This window comes from Coffea arabica, chromosome 5e (assembly GCF_036785885.1).
Source record: "Coffea arabica cultivar ET-39 chromosome 5e, Coffea Arabica ET-39 HiFi, whole genome shotgun sequence".
Lineage (NCBI taxonomy): Eukaryota > Viridiplantae > Streptophyta > Magnoliopsida > Gentianales > Rubiaceae > Coffea > Coffea arabica.
In genome coordinates this window covers 39608483-39632022 of record NC_092318.1, presented here as the reverse complement: position 1 = coordinate 39632022, position 23540 = coordinate 39608483, and the positions used below count along the sequence as shown (strand labels likewise).

General features: G+C 36.2%; 1 protein-coding gene across 1 annotated transcript; it reads right to left on the bottom strand.

The window, feature by feature from the left end:
• Positions 1–11530, bottom strand: LOC113688303 (cysteine-rich receptor-like protein kinase 25). The gene is made up of 4 exons (XM_027206103.2): positions 10535–11530; positions 654–800; positions 456–580; positions 1–367 (listed from the first exon to the last, which is right to left on the bottom strand). Exons 1-4 carry the CDS (start codon positions 11391–11393, stop codon positions 107–109), a joined length of 1392 nt encoding a protein of 463 aa, XP_027061904.2. The 5' UTR covers positions 11394–11530; the 3' UTR covers positions 1–106.
• Positions 11531–23540: the final 12010 nt, after the last annotated feature.

Sequence of the window (23540 nt, the reverse complement as noted above, 5' to 3'; positions counted from 1 at the left end):
TGTGGTTTAAGGATCTAAACTAGAATTCACACCAATTAAACATTTGTCTAGAGGCAATTTGTCCGTCATTTCCATAAAATGGCAAGTCAAGTAAAATAGAACAAGATCACATGGAACAACAAAAAATTACTATAAGTATGTCTAGATTGAACCCACCAAAGAGAAAGGAGTCAAGGCTTTTGTTAGGAACAAATTCATAGATGAGTATCTTTTCATCTCCTTCCAGGAAAAATCCCAATAGTCGAACTAGATTTCTGTGTTGAAGCTTTGCAACTACTACAATTTCATTTTTAAATTCTTCTGCACCTTGCCCTGAGCTCCTTGACAGCCTTTTAACAGCTATTTCTTGTCCATTACCAAGTACACCCTGAGTAAACATGCATACTAGAATTTAATTGAAATATTAAATGTGTAGATATTCAAATTCACAAAAGCAAAATATTTCATGCAGAGACCTTGTATACACGACCAAATCCACCTTCGCCAATTTTGCTATCCACAGAGAAGTTATTTGTGGCAATTTGAATTTCAGTTAAGCTATACTGTAAGGATTCGGCTGTAAAGATTTCAACAACTCCATCTACACCAGGGATAAGCGACTATTAGTACAAAAATCTCTGAGGTTTCCTGTAATTGCAATCAATAAACTTTACCAGTTGCCTCCTGCTGTGCCATAGCAGCATATCGCTTCCCTGATCTTCTTTTCAGGAAGACTAAAGCTATGATAAATAGCACAAAAGCAACCCCGATTAGTGGGACAGCAATTGGAAAAGCTGCTCGTAGGGGTCTTCGCCCTTTGCCTGGATTAAAGGAAGTTTAATTTACTTCAAAAGTCAGCTCATAGGAGATCAAGTTTGCTGAACTTTGGATTAGTGTAACTCCGAGACAGCCCATTACATAGACGGATAGCTACGCAAGAACACATTATTTGAAAAAATATTCATTCAGTATGCTTTAAAAGTTTTTCGCCACCTTTTCGTCTCACATACTCCATGTTGACGGTAAATAGAAAAAAATTTTGACGATCAATTTTCAATCCCAGCATACCAATTGTTCTAGTTATGGATTAATAGACTTCAGTAATTAGCTTGGCTTCCCTGTGGCTTCAGTAATTTACAAATTTAGCTCTGTGTTTGGACCAAATTACAACTACGCTTGTAAATGCGGCTGTCCAGATCCAACCGTTGGATATAATCAAATGACAATAATGGCCCACTTTAAAAAGACTTGGAAAATAAAAACCAAAACAAATGGGATAGCGTTTTTAGGCACAAGAATTGCTAGCAAAAAAGCCGAAGATAATTAATTACTAAATTTAGAAAAGTTGGGTGGCAAATTAGCAAATAGGTGTTTCCCCCAGAAGAACAAGAAAGTACGTATCAGAATCGAACGAGATAAAAGACAAAGAAGTGGAGAAGAAACATTAAAGATAAAGTAAAGGAAGATGCACCAATACTAAGAAGAAAGAAATACAAGATAACCAAACCAACGGTGTGGAAAGGCAAAATAAAATGAGGAAAAAAAAAAGAAGAAGAAGAAGAAAGCACCTTTTCGTCTCAAACCTTATTTACTCCATTTCAGATCTATTACAACTGCCACTGCAATCACCATAACCACCTCCTCATTTTAACGTACCTATTCCTATTCAATTCCCTCGAGACTGGTATCACCAAGTCATTTTCTCCTTTCTACTTTTTCCTTCGCTTCATAAGCATACCGACATACATACATACTCGCGTCACGCGTATATACATACATATATGGTATTATAGTTGTGGAATTTGAACATATGTAATGGTAATGCTGGTAGATGAGATTTGGGCATTTTTGTTTCCTTAGATGGAAAGGTAATGTAGTTTTTAAAAGGGAAAATTGTTTAAAACATTTTTCACATTTCGTTTAATAAATTTTTTGTTATTCACTTTTAAAATTCTCAACTTAAATTTTTTGATAATTTCTTATCCTGAATATGATCCACACATGATTAATTTTTTGGGGCAAAAAAGTGAGACCCATCTGCAATTAAATAATCGACTCGATCGATATTTTTGTCCTTAAAAATATAGGATTTTATTCAATCATATTCATTTTTTTTTCTAAAAAAGTGGGATTTGACTCAATTTGTATTTGTTTTGCAATTAAAAAAAATAAAATTTGACATTTTTGTGCATATAAAAAATTATTGCATGTCAATCATCGAGTGATTTTAAGTTAAAAGTGGTCAAAAATTTAGGTTTGTACCAAAATTTACTAACTTGAATTTGTAAGGAACACAAAATTAAGATTTTAAAAGTGATTGACGAAAAAATTCATTTGATAAAATGTAAGAATCGTTTTAAATGATCTTCTTTTTTTGAAAACTTAATGTACGACAGAGTTTAATAGTCTAAAATTGTGCTCTAAACGACTAGAGGCCGATCAATGAGCAGATTGGTTGTGTAAAGTAAAGTTGGCTGCTTAATGGAGCTTGGATGCTGGAGCCCTATTGTAACCATGGTTATCAAGATTCGGATCAGCAAAATCGATTCGGATCGTATATAGAATCGAAAATTGCCTTAATTTGTATAGGATCGTTAGCATCGTTCGTGGGATCGTAGGATCATATATAGGATCGTACGATCCTACGATATCCCATTGTGATCCTACGAATTTTTGAGAATTTTGTAAATGTAGGGCTAAATGGAAATATTTTGAGCATTTTTGTAATTTATCAAAGAATTAGATCCTTTAATTATAATTTTGCAACAATTTTTGTCTCAAAAACAAATTAAAAGGTACAATAAAAAAGGATTCGGGAGCAAATGAATGAAACAAGCAGAGACAAAGTCACAAAAGACGAAGAGAGAAAAAGATTCTTTGGTTCTTCCCAATCTCCATTCCATACTTTTGCCCTATCTAGATTCCAATAAAATTTCACAAAATTTTGCCAATTTCCCATCTCTAATTCTCTATTGTCTTTGCATCCTTGTCCAAGTTCAAAGAATTTCTGGCAAAAGAAGTCGCCCAACGAAAACAACTACGAGTACTCGTAACGCCTAATTTGATTGTTTATTTTAATTATGCCTATCAGCTATATATGTGTACTAGATACTTTTACTATCAAGCGTCAAGATAGGTTGTTTCTTATTTCTAATTAGACAAGATGCTCGAACCTTTTCTTTTCATTTTAGGGTTCCGTTGCTTTATTTCTTGTCAAACTATAGGTAAAAAATGTTATTTGTTTATAAATCATTTACTTATTTAATATTTTTAAAGTTGTACAAAACTGTATATGAATTTTAAATTAATTAATTTAGTTAATTTGGAAATTTTTTATGGAATCTTACTTACAATCCTATGATCCGATCCTATTAAACTAAAATCGATCCTACGTAGGATCCCATTTTGCAAACCTTGATTGTAACTGTTAGGACTGGCCCAGGAATAAACAAACTGGTATCAGAGCTGGTTGATATATTTTGCAAGACAGGTTCATCTGGTGGGGCCCGTCCATCTTGTGGAGCCCACTCATCCTGTGGGTCCGTTTATCCGTGGGACCCGCTCACCTTGTGGGGCCCGTTCATCCCGTGGGGCCCGCTCACCCTGTGGGGTCCGCTAACGAGACTTACATATTTGTTTGACCAGTTTTTTGAGACAAATTTTAAATTACAGATTTTGTAGTAATAATGACGATAACAAAGACGGTTGTCGAGAAATTCGACAGAAATGTCAACTTGGGGATGTGGCAGCTCAAGATGGAGGCTATACTTGTTCAAGACGGAGTTGATCTAGTGATTCACATAATCGAGAACAAACCAGAAGATGTAAAGGATGTGAATTTCATGGAAATAGATAAGAAGGCCAGACTCAGCATAATCTTAAATCTCTCCGATGAAGTTTTGCGGAAGGTAGCAACGGAGACTTCGGCCAAGGTTATGTGGGATAAATTGAAAGCTTTGTATATGAAGAAGACAGTCGAGAATTGGCTATATTTGAAGCAAAGTTTGTATATGCTTCGGATGTCTGAAGAAAATATTTTTAGGTCTAACAATGAGTGGAATTTAGATTCGGATTGTTCATATCATATGTATCCCAATAGGGACTGGTTTTCAACATATGAATCAACTGAAGGTGGAATTGTCTTAATGGGTAACAACGCCGCTTGTAAAGTTGTTGGCAAAGGCACAATCCAGATTAAAATATACGATGGTATTATGAGGACGCTTACAAATGTTAGACATGTTCCAAATTTGAAGAAAAATCTCATCTCTTTGGGCACTCTTGAGTCTATTGGGTGCAGGTATTCAGGTGGAGATGGAGTTCTCAAAATCATTCAAGGAGCTCTTGTTGTTATGAAGGCACACAGATCTAGTACTTTGTATATTTTGCAGGGATCTACTGTTACAGGTGCTGCTGCTGTTTTAACATCATCTTTGTCAGATACAGACATCACCAAATTATGGCATATGTGTTTGGAGCATATGAGCGAAAAAGGCTTGAGCATACTGAGCAAAAGAGGACTTCTTTGTGGACAAAGTACCGGGCCATTGGAATTCTGTGAACATTGTATTTTTGGGAAGCAGAAAAGAATCAGCTTTAGTTTACCAGCAATTCACAAGACAAAAGGTACTCTTGATTACATTCATTCAGATCTATGGGGTCCTTCTCATGCTCCTTCTAAAAATGGTACCAGGTACATGTTGACTTTAATTGATGATTATTCAAGGAAAGTTTGAGTATATTTTCTTAAACATAAAAATGATGTTTTCTTAACTTTCAAACAATGGAAAGATTTGATTGAAAAACAAATAGGAAAACAAATTAAGCGGTTGAGAACAGATAATGGCATGGAATTTTGTGGAGGTGAATTTGATAGATTTTGCAAAAATGAAGGAATTGTTCGGCATCACACTGTTAGGATGACGCCTCAACAAAATGGTGTGGCCGAACGTATGAATAGAACGCTTTTGGAGTGAGTATAGTATATGATCTCCAATGCAGGGTTGACAAACGACTTTTGGACAGAAGCGATCAATATAGCCTGTTATATTGTCAACCATTCTCCTTCTGCACCTCTTGATTTCAAAACTCCTGAGAAAATTTTGTCAGGTACTCCTGCTGATTACTCCAATTTAAAAGTTTTTGGGTGTCCAGCATACATGCACGTGAATGATGAAAAATTAGAGCCTAGGGCTAAAAAATACATTTTTCTTGGATGAAAGGATACAGATTATGGTGTCCTGATCCCAAATTTATAATCAGTAGAGATGTTACTTTTGATGAGTTATTTATGTTATCTTCCAAGAAGGAGTCTTCTAGTCCTTGTACTACTGATAGTAAACAGAAGCAGGTGGAACTTGATATTGGCAGTTCCGATCCTTTTCATACCAAATCTTCTATTCATCAAGTGCCAGTAGATGCACTTGAATCTACTGTTGAAGATAGTTCTGATAAAGAGAAATATTCCATAGCTAGAGATAGACCAAGGAGAGACATTCGATCACCACAAAGATATGCAAATTTAGTTGCATATGTTTTGTCTATTGCAAAAGAAATTGATGCAGTTGGTGAGCCTTCCACCTATTCAGAAACAGTTTCTTGTGATGATTCTACAAAGTGGTTGATTACGATGAATGAAGAAATTGAATTTCCTCATCAGAATGAAACTTGGGTTCTTGTAAAGTCGCAGTCAAATAAGAAAATAATTGGTTGCAAGTGGGTATTCAAGAAAAAGAAAGATGTTCCAGGGGTTGAAGATGCAAGGTATAAAGCACGATTGGCTGCAAAGGGCTATAGTCAGGTACAAGGTGTTGATTTTAATGATGTATTCTCACCTGTTGTTAAACATAGCTCTATTCGTATTTTACTTGTTTTAGTTGCCATGTATGATTTGGAGTTAGAGCAGCTTGATGTTAAGACAGTTTTCTTACATGCCGAACTTGAAAAACAAATTACATGAAGCAATTCCAGGGTTTTGAAATTGAAGGTAAAAAAGACCATGTTTGCTTGTTAAATAAATCCTTATATGGACTGAAACAGTCTCTAAGACAGTGGTATAAAAGGTTTGATTCCTTTATGTTGGATCGTGGTTATTTGAGGAGCATGTATGATAATTGTGTTTACTTCCGGAAGTTAGATCATGATTCTTTTATCTATTTATTACTTTATATTGATGACATGCTCATTGCTGCCAAGAATTTGTCAGAAATTCACACTTTGAAACTGCAGTTAAATAGTGAATTTGAAATGAAAGATTTGGGAGCAGCTAAGAAAATTCTTGGCATGGATATCAAGCGAGATTGAGGAGTAGGGAAGTTATTCTTGACCCAGAAAAATTACCTTGAGAAAGTCTTGGAGCGTTTTGGCATGAAAGATGCTAAACCAGTATCTACTCCTCTAGCTAGCCATTTTCGGCTATCTGCTGCTCAATCACCACAATCAGATGAAGAGGAAGAATATATGGCACGGGTTCCTTATTCTAATGTAGTCGGCAATGTTATGTATGCAATGGCTTGTACTCGTCCAGATATCTCACATGCAGTCAGTGTTGTTAGCAGATATATGTCCTGCCCTAGTAAAGTACATTGGTAGGCTATGAAATGGATTCTCAGATACTTGCGAAGTATTTCAAATACATGTTTGAAGTTTGGAAAAAATAATAACACTTTGATTGGTTTTGTAGACTCAGACTACGCTGGGGATCTTGACAGGAAAAAATCACTTTCTGGCTATGTATTTTGCATTGACAGTTGTGCTGTCAGTTGGAAAGCTACTCTACAACCTGTCGTAACTTTATTTATTACAGAAACAGAATGTATGGCTGTGACCGAAGCAATCAAAGAAGCTTTGTGGCTGAAGAGTTTATTTAGCGAACTTAGTCTACATCAAGGTGTTACTGTTATTCATTGTGATAGTCAAAGTGCCATACACTTGACTAAAGATTAGATATATCATGAGAGGACGAAGCATATTGATGTGAAGTATCACTTCATTCGAGGATATCATTGCTGAAGGAAAAGTCCTTATTCAGAAAATCAATACTAAGAACAATCCAGCCGATATGTTTACGAAATCTCTTCCAATTTACAAGTTCAAGGAGTACTTGGATTTGATTGGTGTTCATTGTTCATGATATGGCCCGTTGGGGCTTATATGGAGAAAGTGGAGCAAGTTTACTATTGTCGATGGTGGGACTCAAAATTATGCCAAGGTGGAGGTTTGTTGAGCCGCAAGGTTTGACTTTTGTGGCAAAAATTTTTCATTCCACATCGGAAGAAGCTTTAGGAGTTCCTTTGTTTGCTTCCTATAAATAAGGGGGCTTAGTGGTGAAGAAGGGTGCACCACTCAAGAAATTATTATATGGGTTATTAGTTTTTTGGGTCATTTAACCCATTTATAGTCAAATATTTTAGGCTCTCTTGTTTTGAGTTTAGGAATATTTCCTAAACCTTTTGTAAGTGCCATTTTGGCTTAGGAACCACTTTCCTACAGCTTTTGTTTTTCTTCTTCATAGTAGAAATATTGCTCCTCCCTCGCCCATGGACATAGGTCAATTTGACCGAACCACGTAAATCTTCTGTGTCTTTTATTTGCTTTATTATTTGTCTTTATTGAGTTGCCATAATCCTTTTATATGGTCGGTTTTACCGCTTAATTGTTATATGGCTGGTGTCTACCGCCTAATCATTATATGGTCGGTTATATCACCTATTTTGTTCTAACTTTAGTTTGTTTACTCTTGCACCGGTCCTAACAGTAACTAGTGAAGTAAAGGTTAAAGGCAAATGTTTGCTATAAAGGAACGAGGAAAGGAAGAGGTTACCGTTGCCCATTAACCGGGAATCGAGGACAATGTCATATGTTGATGGGCATTTTGGAACATTCAACTTGTCTTTTTGTTGACCAGTCAAAGTATAATGTGTCAGTCGAGACTCGAGGTTAACTAATGCAAAAGAGCTCATATCCCTTTCAGTCATAGCATTATCAGGGACCCGGGACCCTATGGTTTTTTTTTTTTTCCGGAGACAGAAAATTGTAGTATATCCTAATCTAGGATACACTAGGGGAAGAGTGGATCTAAAGAGGTTCATGGGTAATTCGGAAGGGACTGAACCATCACCAAATCAAACGGTTACGTAATACACCTGCTTGAATTTTTTGAATCAAGTCCACATTTTAATATGGTAATTGATGAGAGGCAAGGTATGGTAATTCACCAAGCCTTAAAGGCTTGATGATGACCGGGCTGGTAGTTGGACCTCTATGGTTACACGCACTATTTTTAAAACTCGGATTGGTGGACTCCATCAGTCAAAACGAAAGTGGTTAGTTATTTGGTTTGAGTCATCTTTAAAAATCGCATGTTAGAAACTCGTTCAAATTGGTTTTATACTTTTTTTTTTTTTGCTTTTTTTTCCCGTTGCTAATTTCTTTTTCTTTTTCCAAAATTTTCTTCTTCTTTAGAGCCTTAATTTGATCCCTCCAACAATTTGGTAATATGTATTGGAAATCACAAGCACAAAGTTCTAAGAGAAAATAACAAAAAAGGAAGAGAGAAGATAGATCTATGAATATATCTTCATTATCAACTTCTAAAGATCTAGATCTAAATGAAAAAAAAAAAAGAATGAATGAAAATAGAGGAAGAGAGAAGGAATCCTGCCTATTTGAAGAAAAGAAACAAAAATGAAAATCACAAAATGAAAGGAAAAAAAAAAAAAGAATGCAGAGATTGAACCCCCTGGTAATTTGGTGATGATGCATGCTGCTGATTTGATAATGTCGTGTTTTTTGTTTTTCCTTTTTAATTTGGTGAATTTCTATTTTCGAATAACATTGATTGAAGTTGACTGGAAAGAGCCAAAAAAAAAAAGGGAAAACGCAGGTTGAAACTTGAAAGTTGAAGTGAAGAAGGAGAAGAAAGAGACGCAAATGTTTCCACCTGGTGCATGAGGAGAGGGGTAGGGGTTTGGACCGAATGAAGAGTAGGAAGGCAAAAGGTAAGGTAGGTGGCAACTGCCTTCCAAGTCTAAAATTTTTCTAATTTTGTGTTTTGACCCTTTATGTTTTGAACAATTACAATTATGCTTGCAAATTTCTTTTATAATTCTCGTGTGCAACTTTAGCTTTTGTACTTGGTACAAATAATTGTCAATTTTGTTTACGACTTATCATGCATGTGCATTTGAACTTTACAAAAGTTAACAAATTAATTTGAAATATGATTGTTGAATTTTTATTTAAAATTCGTATTAAGTATTTGATATTGATTTGTCATTTTGTTCAATTTGTAACTCAATTGTGTTTTAAGAATTTGATGTGATGCAAGGACTATGAGGTAAAAATGAACCTAATTAATGTATTAATAGTATTTTTTATTTTTTATTTTTAAAAATTAATATAAGTTTATGACGTCATAATGACATCATCTGATTTTTAATACCGGTATGATTCGATCGAACCCATTGACCCTTGAATTCAATCAAATCGATTGCTGGTAGGAGTTTCAAAAATAGGTTACAAGTGCCACCATAGAGGGCTTTTTGTAGCTCAGATGAGGCCAAGCTTACTTCTTGTGATCTAGGCAATGATAGCATGATTAACCTGCAATCCTATCAGTCTCTCACCCCATTATCAATACTTAGCATTACTTAGTAACATGGTCAAACTTTAAAATCTGATTGGTAATTTGGTCAAATTTCATGGAAATACATGCACAATAGGTCTGACTTATAAGTTGGCCGTAAAAAAACACAGTACATTTTACTTATCACTTCCTAACTCACTCTCGGTCTCATCTTGTATTATATTGTCATATATTGTTGATGAACAAGCTATTTTAACTCTTTTTTTTTTCTTCTTCTTCAGAATTCCAAGAACCACTAACTATGTAAAAAAATGATAATAGACTAAAATGCCAAATTTTAATTAAAAAATCAAATTTTTACGAGTTTTTAGTATATATATACCTCCTATACTCATTAAACAAACTATATACTTGCAGAATTTGAGATAATTAGATTATTAAATTTGGTTTAAGGCAAGACCTCGTCAATTGGATAAATAAAAGGAAAACTAAAAGAAACGTAATGGAGAGAAGCCCCACCCAGTTTCTCAAATCAAGCTATCATACCTATGGGATTCTACGATGGCGACCACGCTATTATTTCAATATATATTCTATAGTTAATTACCATTCTAATGATTGCAAAAAGGCTAAATATGTAGATAATTACTGTCTTAGGAAGTATAAGTCCACTTAAAATTCTACCATATATGACAAATCATGAGTGCCATGATCAGTATGATGTGCTTATGCTGAAATCTGTTTTGTACTATATGCCAATGCTGAAATTTACTCCTTGTACAAATTCTACTGTCATTCACACCAATTATAAATGTATTAAAGGTTTGGATTTAAATAAAGTTATGCGAATATAGCCCTTTCATTTTCATTTTCGATCCAGAATTCAATAAAAACAAAAAAATTGTAAGAATCAAGTCTGTTTTTAACACTAGGGGAAAAAAATGGTCAGAGCAAGACTCCAGAACATACCTTTAGTGGAACTAGGAGGAGGAGCGCCAGTGAAGGGATGTAAGTTTGACATAGGCGGTGGTGCAGGGGATGCACTATTGTAGAAGCGGTAGAGCTCATACCTAATATTACAGCTTGGAAAGAGCACTCTGCCTCCCACTCTGATAGTACAACAAAGGTTCAGATTGGTTCTGATAGCACTTTCAAGGCACCCTTTGCAGTCATCACCAGATATATCTGGTGTGCACTGTGTAAGGGCATACAACGTCTGAAAAGCGGAAAAGTTGGCTTGTTGAACAGCAAACTTTTTGCCCCATGTTTGATTTGCAGCCTGATCCGCAGCGTTATACAACAAATTTCCCAATAGCAATACGAAGTTGTACCAGTCCGATTCAGTGACATTTTGTACGTTGTACATAGCCAATCTCACTCCGAAATCAACCTTGGAGAAGATTGTCTGGTCAGAAAAACGCAACAAGCACTCATCATACCAAACAATAGCAGCCGTCTGATTCGGGCACTCTTGAAATACTCTTGTGCTGGCATTTGCTACACATTCTTTGCAAACATCAGGGCTGAGATCGCCTCGACAGAGAAGGAGGCCATAGACCGTGTTAGAAGGGTCATTACCAGTACTGAAATTATAGAAGCCATTGGTGTCTGTTCGAGATGCATTTGAAGACAGGGCGTCAAGCACGAAATTCAGATTGGTTCTGTAAATGCTGCCAGTAGTGCTGTTAGGGTTGTATGTAGCGTTTCCACAGTAAGGCGCAAGAAAATTAACGGGGCTAGTGAGTGTGGTATGGAAGCTAAGGAAACAAAGCATGTAATAATGGAAGTGGAACAACAATTTTCGGGAGATCATTTCAAAGGCAGGCATCAAAAGAATAAAAGGCTAACAATCTACAAACCAGATTGGTAAATTAGGAGCCAAAGCATTGGTTAAGGGACCATGAAAGTTGTACAGGCCAGGAAAACGTGTGCTCTAGGAAGACTTTATTTTAGCAAGTCGGAATACGTCGTTTATGGATTTTGACGGGAGTGGAAAATTCGAGGATGCTGACGATATTGAACAATGTCATTGTGACAGATTAATGGAGACCAAGCTAAAAGCTAGTGCTCTAATCGTCCCAAATTCAATCTCTATTTGGTAGTAGAATCGTTCAACACTACTGGGTTTTAACTTTGGATTATTCTTTCTAAACATTGTCAGTGTAAATCCATTTCACACTAATAAGATGCATGACACGTAAATTTTACTCAAATTTTGAATTCATTTTTAACAAATATAGCCTGCACCTAAATAAATAAATAAATAAAATCTTTATGCTGATGGTGTAGATTAGATTAATCCTATTTTTGAGAAAGAGCTCTTTAGATACACTTGAAAAATCATGTAAAGTCTATCAAATTGTTTCTTTTGTTGCCTGTATACAAATGGACCCCAACACGGACAGAAGTATCTAGCCATTTCGCCACAATTGACAGCCAATTTTATGTCTGCCACTGCTTTTCAAATCAAGTTTGATGGCCAGTTAATTTTCTAACTTATTTATTTACAATGGTGCCTGCTGCATTAGTAAGATATATCTTGGGCTGTAAAATATCCAGAGTTCATGCCTTAGTTTGATACAGGAGTAACCACTTTGCTAGTTGACGGTGCCGAACCTGTACAATAATAAATACCTACTCGAGAAAAATACAGATTTTGTATATAGCGGTGAGTAGGGTCGAATTCACAGGGACTGGGGATAATTCATTTCTTCTAGAGTTCAAAGTATGGGGAGTTTTTGGATTAAATGCTAACTAAGTAAATTAAATGCTGAAAATAATTAATTAAAAGAAATAATTAGAGAAACTCTAGCCAATGATACACTTCAGAAATGGTTCATGCACTGATCATCGATGCATAGGTAATTCCACATTTATTAATAGATTAGTTATAGTTGTCATGCACGCGATAAACAACCAACCCTTTCTTAATTTATCGATAGTTAAGGTACGACCGTTAGCTATTTCCCTAACCCAAAAACAACCTTAGGTACGACCGTAGGATTTAATTTTTAGATTGCATTAAGAATTAGAAAGACCCAATCCTAACTAACAAACACGCTACGAGGGTTTGTTTAAGTTAGATCGTATGTTTCCCTGACATAAACCCAATTACGCCAGTTGTTACTGGGATAGAGATAACGAACAATTACGGATTCAATTATCCCTATTCAGCAAAATAACCTATATGAATAATTAATTATTGTGCACTAATCAATCATATACAAAAGCTATAACAATTAAAAACAGGAATCATATAAATACCAATAAATGAAGAAGCGATTAAAATAAATTCGATCTCACAGTAATTGCAGAACCAAATCTTAAATTGTTCCTTGACTAGAATTAAGAAACTAGTTCTCCATTAATGGAGAACAACCCACGCGGAAAGGCTATTCGAAGCTTACAATTCTTGTCTCTCAAATTCCGTCCGATAGTAAAAGAACTACTCCGCGGCCTATAGAACCAAGCGGCTGCCCCTTCCTAGGAGTCACGGTTCTCCCCTCCTTAAAGAAAGGAAAACCTAAGTGACTCTCTAACTCCTCATCTGCCGCCCCCTCATTTCGAAAGCTCAAGAATTCTTTTTTGAAAAGTATTGCCAGTCAAAACAAAAACCAAGTCTGCTAATACTAGTCAACAATAGTGGCTCTTAAGGGTCTCTCACAAAACATACGAGAGATTCCCTTTTTTTCTTCCTTCAATTTCAGTCAAAGCAAGATTGGAAGACAATTGCAATGGTCCCCACTTTCCAAGGTCAACAAAAGATGATAAGCAATACAAAGTCAAGAATGGAGGCTCTTGTCTCCTCAGATGCCTTTCTCAAAGCTGCGGCCCATCTCCCTTTAAAAGCATAGCCTCGCAAAAAACCTAAGCCAGGCGACAAACTAACTCTCGCCCAATTAGATTTCTTCAGCTTCTCAAGCGGCTCCACGTACGACAAATCCTCTAAAATTTAATTTTAAGCACTTTTCAGCATTCAATCCTGCAATTGACACCAAAACAAAATATCAGTAAAATTCACTCAATTACTAGAAATATTTAGTCGAATAAAAGTACATTAATACCCAAAATACCCCCTAAAATGCACCCTATCACTAGTTTCCTGGACATGAGCCATCGGATGACTAGTTTGTAACTATAACTTCTATACGCCATTAAAGGATTTTGGTGGAACTGGAAATTTGAGGATGCTAAAAACATCAAAACAACTTTATTGTGGAGGATAATTGTACTTCTACTAATGCTCTAAAGAATAAATTCGACCTAAATTTTAAAAAAAAAAAAGTTGACCCAAATTGAATCTCTATATAGTAGTTCAACACTGGTTTTAAGAAAGAGTTCTCTAAATATAGTTCAAAGGGGAAATGATGCACAGCCCCGTGGATTCATTCATTGTCACATGACTCTATTAATATGTACGAATATCCATATAAACTTTCTATGGTTTCATATAAAGTGAAAATTTGATGGAAAAATAACCTCTAAAATATATTTATTTGAAATACCAGTATTACATTTAGTTAAACATTAATTCAAACAATGACCAGACCATCTTACATAAAACTATAGGATAATTATGTGAATAAATGCAAAATTTACAAAGGATTAAAATGGATATTCATACAAATCAAACGGGATATTAAGTATATATCATTATTTCGTCCCATGCATTTTTGGAGCACTTCTGTTCAATCACTATAGCCATTGGTGTTTTCTGTCTATTTATTGTATCCCATGAAATCATAGGGCGTTATGTGGACATTTTGAAATTTAAAGGGAATCATGTGTCAATGAAAAACCAAGGGAGGTTATGTGTAATTTACAACAGTCTGTCACATTTTAATAGGACTGAAACTTTCTAATAATTTTCATTGTCAAAAATGCCAATAAACTGTCACGCTACTTTTAATTCTCTACGGTTCCTTGTGTTTGGTGAAGTGGACAAATCATAAGACAAGCATTAATTTAGAGGAAAGAAACGTCTACCCATTTCTTAATGGCCAATTCCATGTCTGTGCTGGATTTTCGATCATATTGACAAGGGTGCCTGCAGCATTAGACCGTGTTAGAAGCCATTGGTGCCTGTTCGAGATGCATTTGAAGATAGGGCGTCAAGCACGAAATTTAGATTGGTTCTGTAAATGCTGCCGGTCGCACTGTTAGGGTTGTATGTAGCGTTTCCACAGTAAGGCGCAAGAAAATTAACGGGGCTAGTGAGTGTGGTATGGAAGCTAAGGAAACAAAGCATGTAATAATGGAAGTGGAACAACAATTTTCTGGAGATCATTTCAAAGGCAGGCATCAAAAGAAAAAAAGGCTAAAAATCCATAAATTACAGTTGTAAAATAGAGTTTTATTTGGTTTTCTTTTTTTTTTACTGACACAGTAGATATCCAAAATTCAACGAATTATATTTCCGGGCCAGACTAATCCAATGTTTTGGTTGAGGGATCATGAAAGTTGTACACGCCACGAAAACGAGTATTCTATAGGATGACTTTACTTTAGCAATTCAGTCAACCAAGTTTTTGACCCAAAAAAAAAGAATTCAGTCAACCAAGTCGCCTGCACGTGAACCATCAGCTGAATTGTCTCTAACTAAAATTCAATACGTCAGTAATGAATTTTGATGGGCTTGCAAAATTCAATACGTCAGTAATGGAAAAATATACAACATTTGACCCTAAATTACATCTATTTAATTTGTATATATTTGATCCAAATTTGATACTTATTCATTATTTTATGTATTCTTTATGTTTTCTTCATATGTAAATATGTAACTGCTATATGTGTGTGTAGTTGTCAGGGGTATTGTAAGATATTATCAAGTTTTCATTTGCATTTTCAAATGCGAATTCTTTCAAATGCCAATTCTTGCAACCATTGTGTTCAATTTTCAATTTTATATGATTTTCATATTATATGAGGTAAAATTAAACATATTGCAAAAATGTTAAACCAAATTGCAACTCATGATTTTCTTTTGTTTCAAATTTTATTTTTTCAATTTTATTTTGAAAGTAAAAATATAAGTACATTTTAAAATGTAAAATAAACTTACAAGTTATGGAAATTTTTCCTTTTACTTCAAAGGTTAACCCCTCAATTTGGAGGTTGAATATGGATTCAACCACAAAATTTCTCCTTTGAAAATTTGAAAACATTTAATTCAATATTTTTGTGTGTGGCCAATTCAAAATTAATATGAAAAATAACTAAATTTGATTTTTTTTTTATACTTTTTGCATTGAATTTTCATTTTATATTTTACCCGCCAAATTTACTTTATAGTAGTGTAACATTGGCAATATGTTAAATTATGTTTTCAATAAAAAAAAGAGAAATTAAGACTCTTGGGCCAATAGAGATAGGAAATGCCAACTATAATTACTATTATTTAAAAAAGAAAATCCCGACACAAACACAACATAGTATATACATATGTGTACATATAATTCTCATAAGCATATAAGAGAAAATTGTAGATTTGTATAGCATAATATATCTTAAATGAAAATTTGTAGTATTACTTTATTTTAATTTTAGCCAAGTGGAAGAAGAAAAAAGGAATAAGGGAAGTGGAATTGGAGGAGGTTGGGCGAGAGAGATGGAGGTTGGAGGGGCTATCCAAGGGTTTGGGAGAATGATGAAGAAAAAGGGGTGGCAAATTAGGGGGCGGGGATAAGAAGTTAGAAGAGAGATGAATGGAATACTAAAGAGTTAAAAGGTAACGGAAAAAGTTGAAAAATGATGATGAACTACAAAGTTAGATAGAGAAAAAGGAAAGAAAGAAAGGAATTGTGGAGTATGATAGAGGTGGTAAAAAAGATAGGAAGAATTGCTCTGTGATTGAAGGTGCAAAGGTCATATGAGACAATGGATAGTCATGACAAGTAAGAGAGAACGAAAATAATGATAGTTTCTAATAATTCTAAAAACGCAGCTTACAAAAATATTTTTAATCTATATTAAAATCTATGAAAAACATTATTTTAAAAGCCCTCAACAATTTTAGGGCTACAAGACAGGAGAAAATTTTTTCTAAAATTGTGGAAAATAAATTAGTCATAATTTATGTGTTTATATTATAAATTTTGATGTATGGATATATATGGGGCTATAAATTAGAAATCTATATTATAAATTTAGTATAACTTTTTAGTCTTTGTCATATATTTTATCCTATATTACAATATATAAATATGTATTATTATTTTGAATTGAAATATAAACTCATGTATAGCACGGACCAAAATGCTAGTTCATGTAAACTGTGGAAGCATTAAGTGGATATTATTAATTCACCAAACGCATTTTTGGAGCACACCTGGTTCAATCACTATAACATTGGCGCTTTCCGTCTATTTTTCATATTACACTAAACAATAGGGGTTTATGCGGATATTTTAAGATCTAAAGGAGATCATATAGTAATATAAAAATCTAGGGGGATTATATGTAATTTACCGTAAAATCCGGCAAAGTCTTTCGCATTTTAATTGGATTGAAATTTCCAATAATTTTCGTTGTCAAAAATGTCAATAAACTGTCCCACTACTTGTGTTTGCAATACATACAAGTATCTTCACAATTTTGTCGAACTGATTTGCATTTCTTAAATTCTTCTTCTTTTGGTAAAGTGGACACATCATAGGACAAGCATTAATTTAGAGAGACCTCAAGGAAAGAAAGGTCTACCTATTTATTAATGACCAATTCCACTTTCGTGCTTGCTTTTCAAAAATATATCAAGTTTTTTAACATATTTACATTTTACAAGGTTGTTGATCTTTGTTTTTTCAAGAAACCGGTCACAATAGAGCTACTCGCGTAAATCCTCGTTTATGTTATCAGTTTTAGTGAACCATGTGCTTGTTGGCATTTCATTGCAATTTTAATGTTAAAATTAACTTTTTAGCATTTCTTTTTTATTTATATTATTTTTCATTCGTGTTAAGAAATTATGGTATAGGATTCATGTCTCATTCAGTATTTTCTTTATCGAAATCACCCAAATTTACAACATATGTATATTTTCGGCCTACACGTTCATGTTGTTCTTAAAATTCTTGCATCTAGTTTAGATATTTATTATGTTTAGTAATTATAATATAGTGCGTTCTTCTAGGGCCTATTAGTGTTTTAATTTCATATATGCTCAAATTATCAAATGGAAATAATTTTTATTTTTTATATATTAATTACAATTATCAGGCCCAAAAAAGGGAAAAGAAGAATAGATTTTTTGAATTAAAAAAGAACTTAAAGAAAAAGGGTTTATCGAGAATGAAAAGGAACTTATATTCTCTTTCTCCATATTCGAACTCAAGCGATGACCAACCTAAAAATCCCCCCATCACTACTAAGTAGTAGGCCATAATATATTCTTTCTTGCTGTGGATGCGAGAGAGAGGATTGAAGGAGGAAATCTTTGTGTAGGGTATTTCAAGTTATTTACAAATTGTTATTGTTTTACTTTAGAATCTTTAAGAATACCCTATGGTACCTTATGATCATGTTCTAAAGCATTTAATCCTGAAAATCTAATGATGAAAACAGGAAGAATTCATGGCTGAAGATTCGGTTTGAATGATGAAGGTTTGACATTTTCCTGATTCTGTAATTTGAAGATCGTGATCATACTAGAAAATTGGAGAACCTATTAAACATGTAGATCTAGTACCTTTTATCCAATCTCCTAAGTGCACGTAATAGAAGGACCTAACTTTTAAGAAAAAGTCAATCAAATTTTCGAGCATTACAAAAGTCAAAATATTGTATCGAGTGGAAGTCAAGCTAAAAATTGAAACTCATATCCAGCTCGATGTTCATTTCGAACCCGAGTTTGCAACATCATTGAGCACGTTAAAAATAAGGCTCAGCCCGATTCGATTACACTTCGACCCACACCAACCCCCGTCACTAATCTCAATATTTGAAATTCCTTCGAGCTCTAAACAGCAACCTATCCTTTATAGACATGCGTCACAATAAACCATCAATAGATACCATTAGGGGAACCGGTGAGACAGACTCTCTCTAACTTGAGAGCTCCTCTCTCTAACTTTAGAGGTTTCCCTCCTCGGTGTGGGAGAGTGGGTGAGGTACCAAAACATAGAACTTTTTCCTACAGCTTAATTTCTTAGATCTAAAAGCAGATCTTTAGTGCATTCTCTGCATTCATGTTCCCTGTCCAGAAGCCACCTTTCTTCCGGCTTCAAAATGGGCGACAAAGTCTGTAGTTGTTTGGAATCGATTGGAGGAGTAAACGCTTTGGGCAAGATATGATCCATTGAGTCTGAGCTTGTGATAGGAAGTTGGAGTGTCGTTATTGTTTCCCTTTCTTTATTGCTGTAATGTGGTCGGTAGTGGGATAGTGGTTTGTTTTGGTTTTTCTTTTTTTCTTCTCATTTTTTCTTGTGCCTGTGCTTTTCCTGTCAAGTGCCTCTCTGTCTTCTGGTTGGTTTTTAGTGGGTACGGATAACACCGCTTTGTCTGTCCTTGTTTTTCTTCACAGGTCTGTCAGTGGGTCTCTCATAGCTCAGAAATAGTGCTTGGTTTCTCAAGGAGCTCAAGTCACAGGAATGGCGGATGCTTTAGAAAGAGCCTTCCAAAATTTCGACTTGTCTGAAACAGAGTTAGGAGGTGTCGATCTGAGTGGTGAGGACTTGGCAGAAGGAGTCTCTGAGTGTAAAGGAAGCCTGGTAGGAAAGCTGATTGGTGAAAAAATTGCCAACTTCACGGGGTTAAAGAACTTTACAAATCATGCATGGGGATACCCCTCAAAGATGAAAGTGACTGAGTTAGGTCCTAACTTATTCCAGTTCCATCTGGGAGATGAAGGGGAAAAGAAAAAGGTCTTATCGGGTGGGCCTTGGGTCATGGACAACCAGATGCTGATAGTGAAGGAGTGGGAAGAGGGGTATGATAGAAACAGCAGTTTTTTTCCAGCATTCCTTTCTTTGGATTCAACTATGGAACCTACCAGTGCACTGGTTGAGCAGAGCTGTGGGGTTGAAAATTGGAGGGATCTTTAAATTAGTGAGGGGAGTGATTCTCCCAGGAAGTGGTGGGAAGGAGGGTCGCCACATGAAGATTATGGCTGAGGTAGATATAACGAAACCACTGGTTAGAGGGACAAAGATTAACTTTAAGAACCAGGCAGTGTGGGTTGAGTTCAGGTATGAACGCTGCCCTGATTTCTGTTATAGGTGTGGTATCATTGGGCATAGTGATAGGACTTGTAGTGTGGTAGGAAGGGTGGGGGGGGAGAAGCGAGAGGAACAATATGGTGCCTGGATGAGAGCTGGGAATATAATGGTATCTCCCTTAAAGGGACGACTGGAAGGAGAAAGTGAAATTGCAGCAAGGAGGGTGGGGGCAGGGTATCCTAGTAGTGAAGTGCAATCTGGGGTACATATAGCTGGAGATACATTAAATCTTGGGGAAAAAAATAGTAGAGTCTGGGGGGGAAAGGAAAGGGGGGATAAGGAGAAAATGATGGCGAGACAATATGAAGAGAGGTGGGATGAGATTCTAAAAGACAGCAGGAAGTGTGAAAAGACAAACCAAAGGGTAGAAAGTTTGGCAGTGGTCTTAATGGAGGGAAATGGTGATAAGGAGGTTTGGGTACAGGAAGGGGGACAAGGAGGGTGCAGTATAACCCCACCAGTAGTTATTAAGGATATGGATACGGACAGTTCAAAAAAGGAATGTGATAGTTTGCGGGTAGGGTCAATAAAGCAGGAGGGGATAAATGCAAGATTGCCAAGGAAGGAGGCTACTCCAGGGGAGGACGGCAACAAAGCTGAAAAAAGAAGCAGTTTTAAAAGAAGAGGGAGGCCGGCTAAAGCATCCTTAAAGGCAGATACAAATGGGCAGGAAACGCAGGTTTCATGTGCTAAAAGGAAGGCTGATGGTATGTTTCAGGGGACACAGCCGATGGAGGAGGATGATGATAATGTGCCGAAGGTAAAGGTAATGAAACTGGATCTAATAAATGTTGGTACAATGGGGGAAATGGAGGCTAGCCCCGGAAAGCCTCCAAAGTGTAAATGAAGGTTGTGGTGTGGAATTGTCGAGGTGTAGGAGGCCCCTTGACAATTCCCCAACTAAAGGAAGTGATTAACTTCCACTCTCCTAAGGTGGTGTTTCTTTGTGAAACTAAGAATCAGGAAGGTTTTATGGGTAAGGTTCAAAGGAAGATTCAGTATGATAATAGCTATTTTGTGAATTCGATTGGTAGAGCAGGCGGTCTAGCATTATTTTGGAACAATGAGGTGATTTTAGACCAGCTTGTAAGTACTGATTGGTGTATTAGTGCTAGAGTAGAGGACAGGGATACAAAAGGATACTGGGGGCTAGTGTGTGTTTATGCAAACACAGATTGTAACATTAGAAAAGCTCAATGGAAATATTTAGAGGACAGGATGAGGGACTGGGGGGATGACTGGATCATTGTAGGAGATTTTAATGATTTGAGGTCTAGTGAGGAGAAGTGGGGAGGAAGGGATAGAGCTGAAGGAAGTTTTAGGGAGTTCAACAGGTTTATCAAAGATAATAACCTGGTTGACTTAGGTTATCAAGGGGTCCCGTGGACTTGGTGCAATAGTTGGGAGGGGGATGGGGAAGTGAAAGAGAGGTTGGATAGATGTTTATGTAGCACCGAATGGCTGCAAAGATTTGAAAAGGCGCAGTGTACCCATTTAGATACAGAAGCCTCTGATCATATAATGCTGCTTGTGGATACAAACCCGGAAAACAAAAGGAGAAAACGGAGATTTTACTTTGATCAACGATGGACGCTAAATCCAGAAGCAAAAAGGGTGATTCAAGGAGCATGGACTAAGGTGAAGTCAGGGTCCAGGATGTTTAGAGTGGCTACAAAAATAAAGGAATGTCGCATGGCTATTCTGGATTGGAGGAAAAAAGTGCAGGGAAATTCAAAAGTTAGAATTAAAGTGTTGAAGGAGAAATTGGCTGAAGTGAAAGCAAGAAAGGATGATGGGAAAAGAGTACAAGTTGATGAACTAAAAGCACAGTTGACTAAAGCTTATGCAGAGGAAGAGATGTTCTGGAGTCAAAAATCCAGGAGCAAGTGGCTCAAAGAAGGGGACAAGAATACAGCCTTTTTCCATTCTTCGGTCATGGCAAAGAGGAGGAGAAACAAGATCAGTACATTGCAGAAGAATGACGGAACATGGTGCAAGGAGGAACATGAGATTGAGGAGGAACTCTGTGAGTACTATAAAGATCTTTTTACCACTACTAACCCGGACTGTTTTGAGGACATTCTAGCTGAAATTCCAAGCACTATTTCGAGGCATATGAATGAACAACTGATACGACAAGTGGAGGAAAGTGAAATCAGGAAAGCTTTGTTCTCGATGCACCCCAATAAAGCACCAGGAACGGATGGTATGTCTCCTCTATTTTTTCAACACTATTGGGATATTATCAAGGTTGATGTGATAGCAGCTATTCAGAGTTTCTTTCATACTGGCCATTTGCTCAAAGCTGTGAATGATACTATTATTTCGTTGATCCCTAAAGTTGATACTCCTGAATCTGTGGTGCATTTTAGACCTATTAGCTTGTGCAATGTCCTGTATAAAATTATTTCTAAAATCATAGCTAATAGATTGAAAGGAGTCTTGCATCATTGTATTAGTCCCTCTCAGTCTGCTTTTATCCCAGGCCGTCAAATTCTTGATAATGTAGTAGTTGCACATGAAATCCTGCATTTTTTGAAAAATAGGAGAAAGGGAAGGGTAGGATTTATGGCTCTTAAGCTGGACATGTCCAAAGCTTACGATAGAGTCGAATGGAAATATGTGGGGAGAGTTATGATGAAAATGGGGTTTTGTCCTATTTTTGTTAGATGGATCATGTCTTGCCTATCTACTGTGACTTACTCCTTTAATTTAAATGGGCAAAAGGTAGGATGTGTTCAACCGAGTAGAGGGCTTAGACAAGGAGACCCTCTATCCCCGTACTTGTTTATTATATGCGCTGAAGGTCTTTCATGTTTAATCCACAAAGCTATGATGAACAAGGAAATTACAGGGATCAAAATATGCAAGGACAGTCCGATGGTGTCTCACCTTTTCTTTGCAGATGATTCTCTTCTATGCTGCCAAGCAACCAAGCAGGAGGCGAGGAAGGTCAAAAGCATCTTGGAAAGATATGGTCAAGCATCCGGACAGGTGGTAAATTTTGAAAAGTCTGCTATCTTCTATAGCAAAAATACTACTGATCAAAGGAAGAATGGAGTGAGAGAGGTATTAGATAACATTAAAGAGGCAAGGAATGGAACCTACCTGAGTCTCCCAATGGCAATTGGAAGATCAAAGACACAGGTCTTTGCTTTTGTCAGGAACAATATTAGTAACAAGTTGCAAGGTTGGAAACAAAAACTTTTGAGCCAAGGAGGGAAAGAAATTCTGGTCAAATCAGTGATTATGGCTATGCCAACATATGTGATGGCTTGCTTTAGGCTTCCAAGGGGTTTGTGTAGACAAATCACAGGTAAAATAGCGAGATTCTGGTGGGGGAAGGGAGATAAGGGTACCTGTGTACATTGGGCAAGTTGGAAGAAACTCTCAGAAGTTAAGGGAAGGGGAGGTTTAGGCTTTAGAGATCTGGAGGCCTTCAACACAGCATTACTGGCAAAACAAATTTGGAGATTCTTAATGGCTCCAAATTTGTTAGTAAGTAAGGTAATGAAGGCGAAGTATATGAGTGATGAAAAATGGATGGACAAGAAGCCTGTCTCTTCAGCCTCTTGGTGTTGGAAGAGTATTCAGAGTGCAGCCTCCTTTCTGTATGATGGTCTTTGGAAAAGAATTGGAGATGGCAGATCAGTCAATATGTGGCGGGACAGATGGATAGTTGGTTCAGATACCGGCTTTGCATCAACCACACAACCTGTGGGATGCAAGTTGGAAAGGGTAAGTGAGCTGATAGAGGAAGG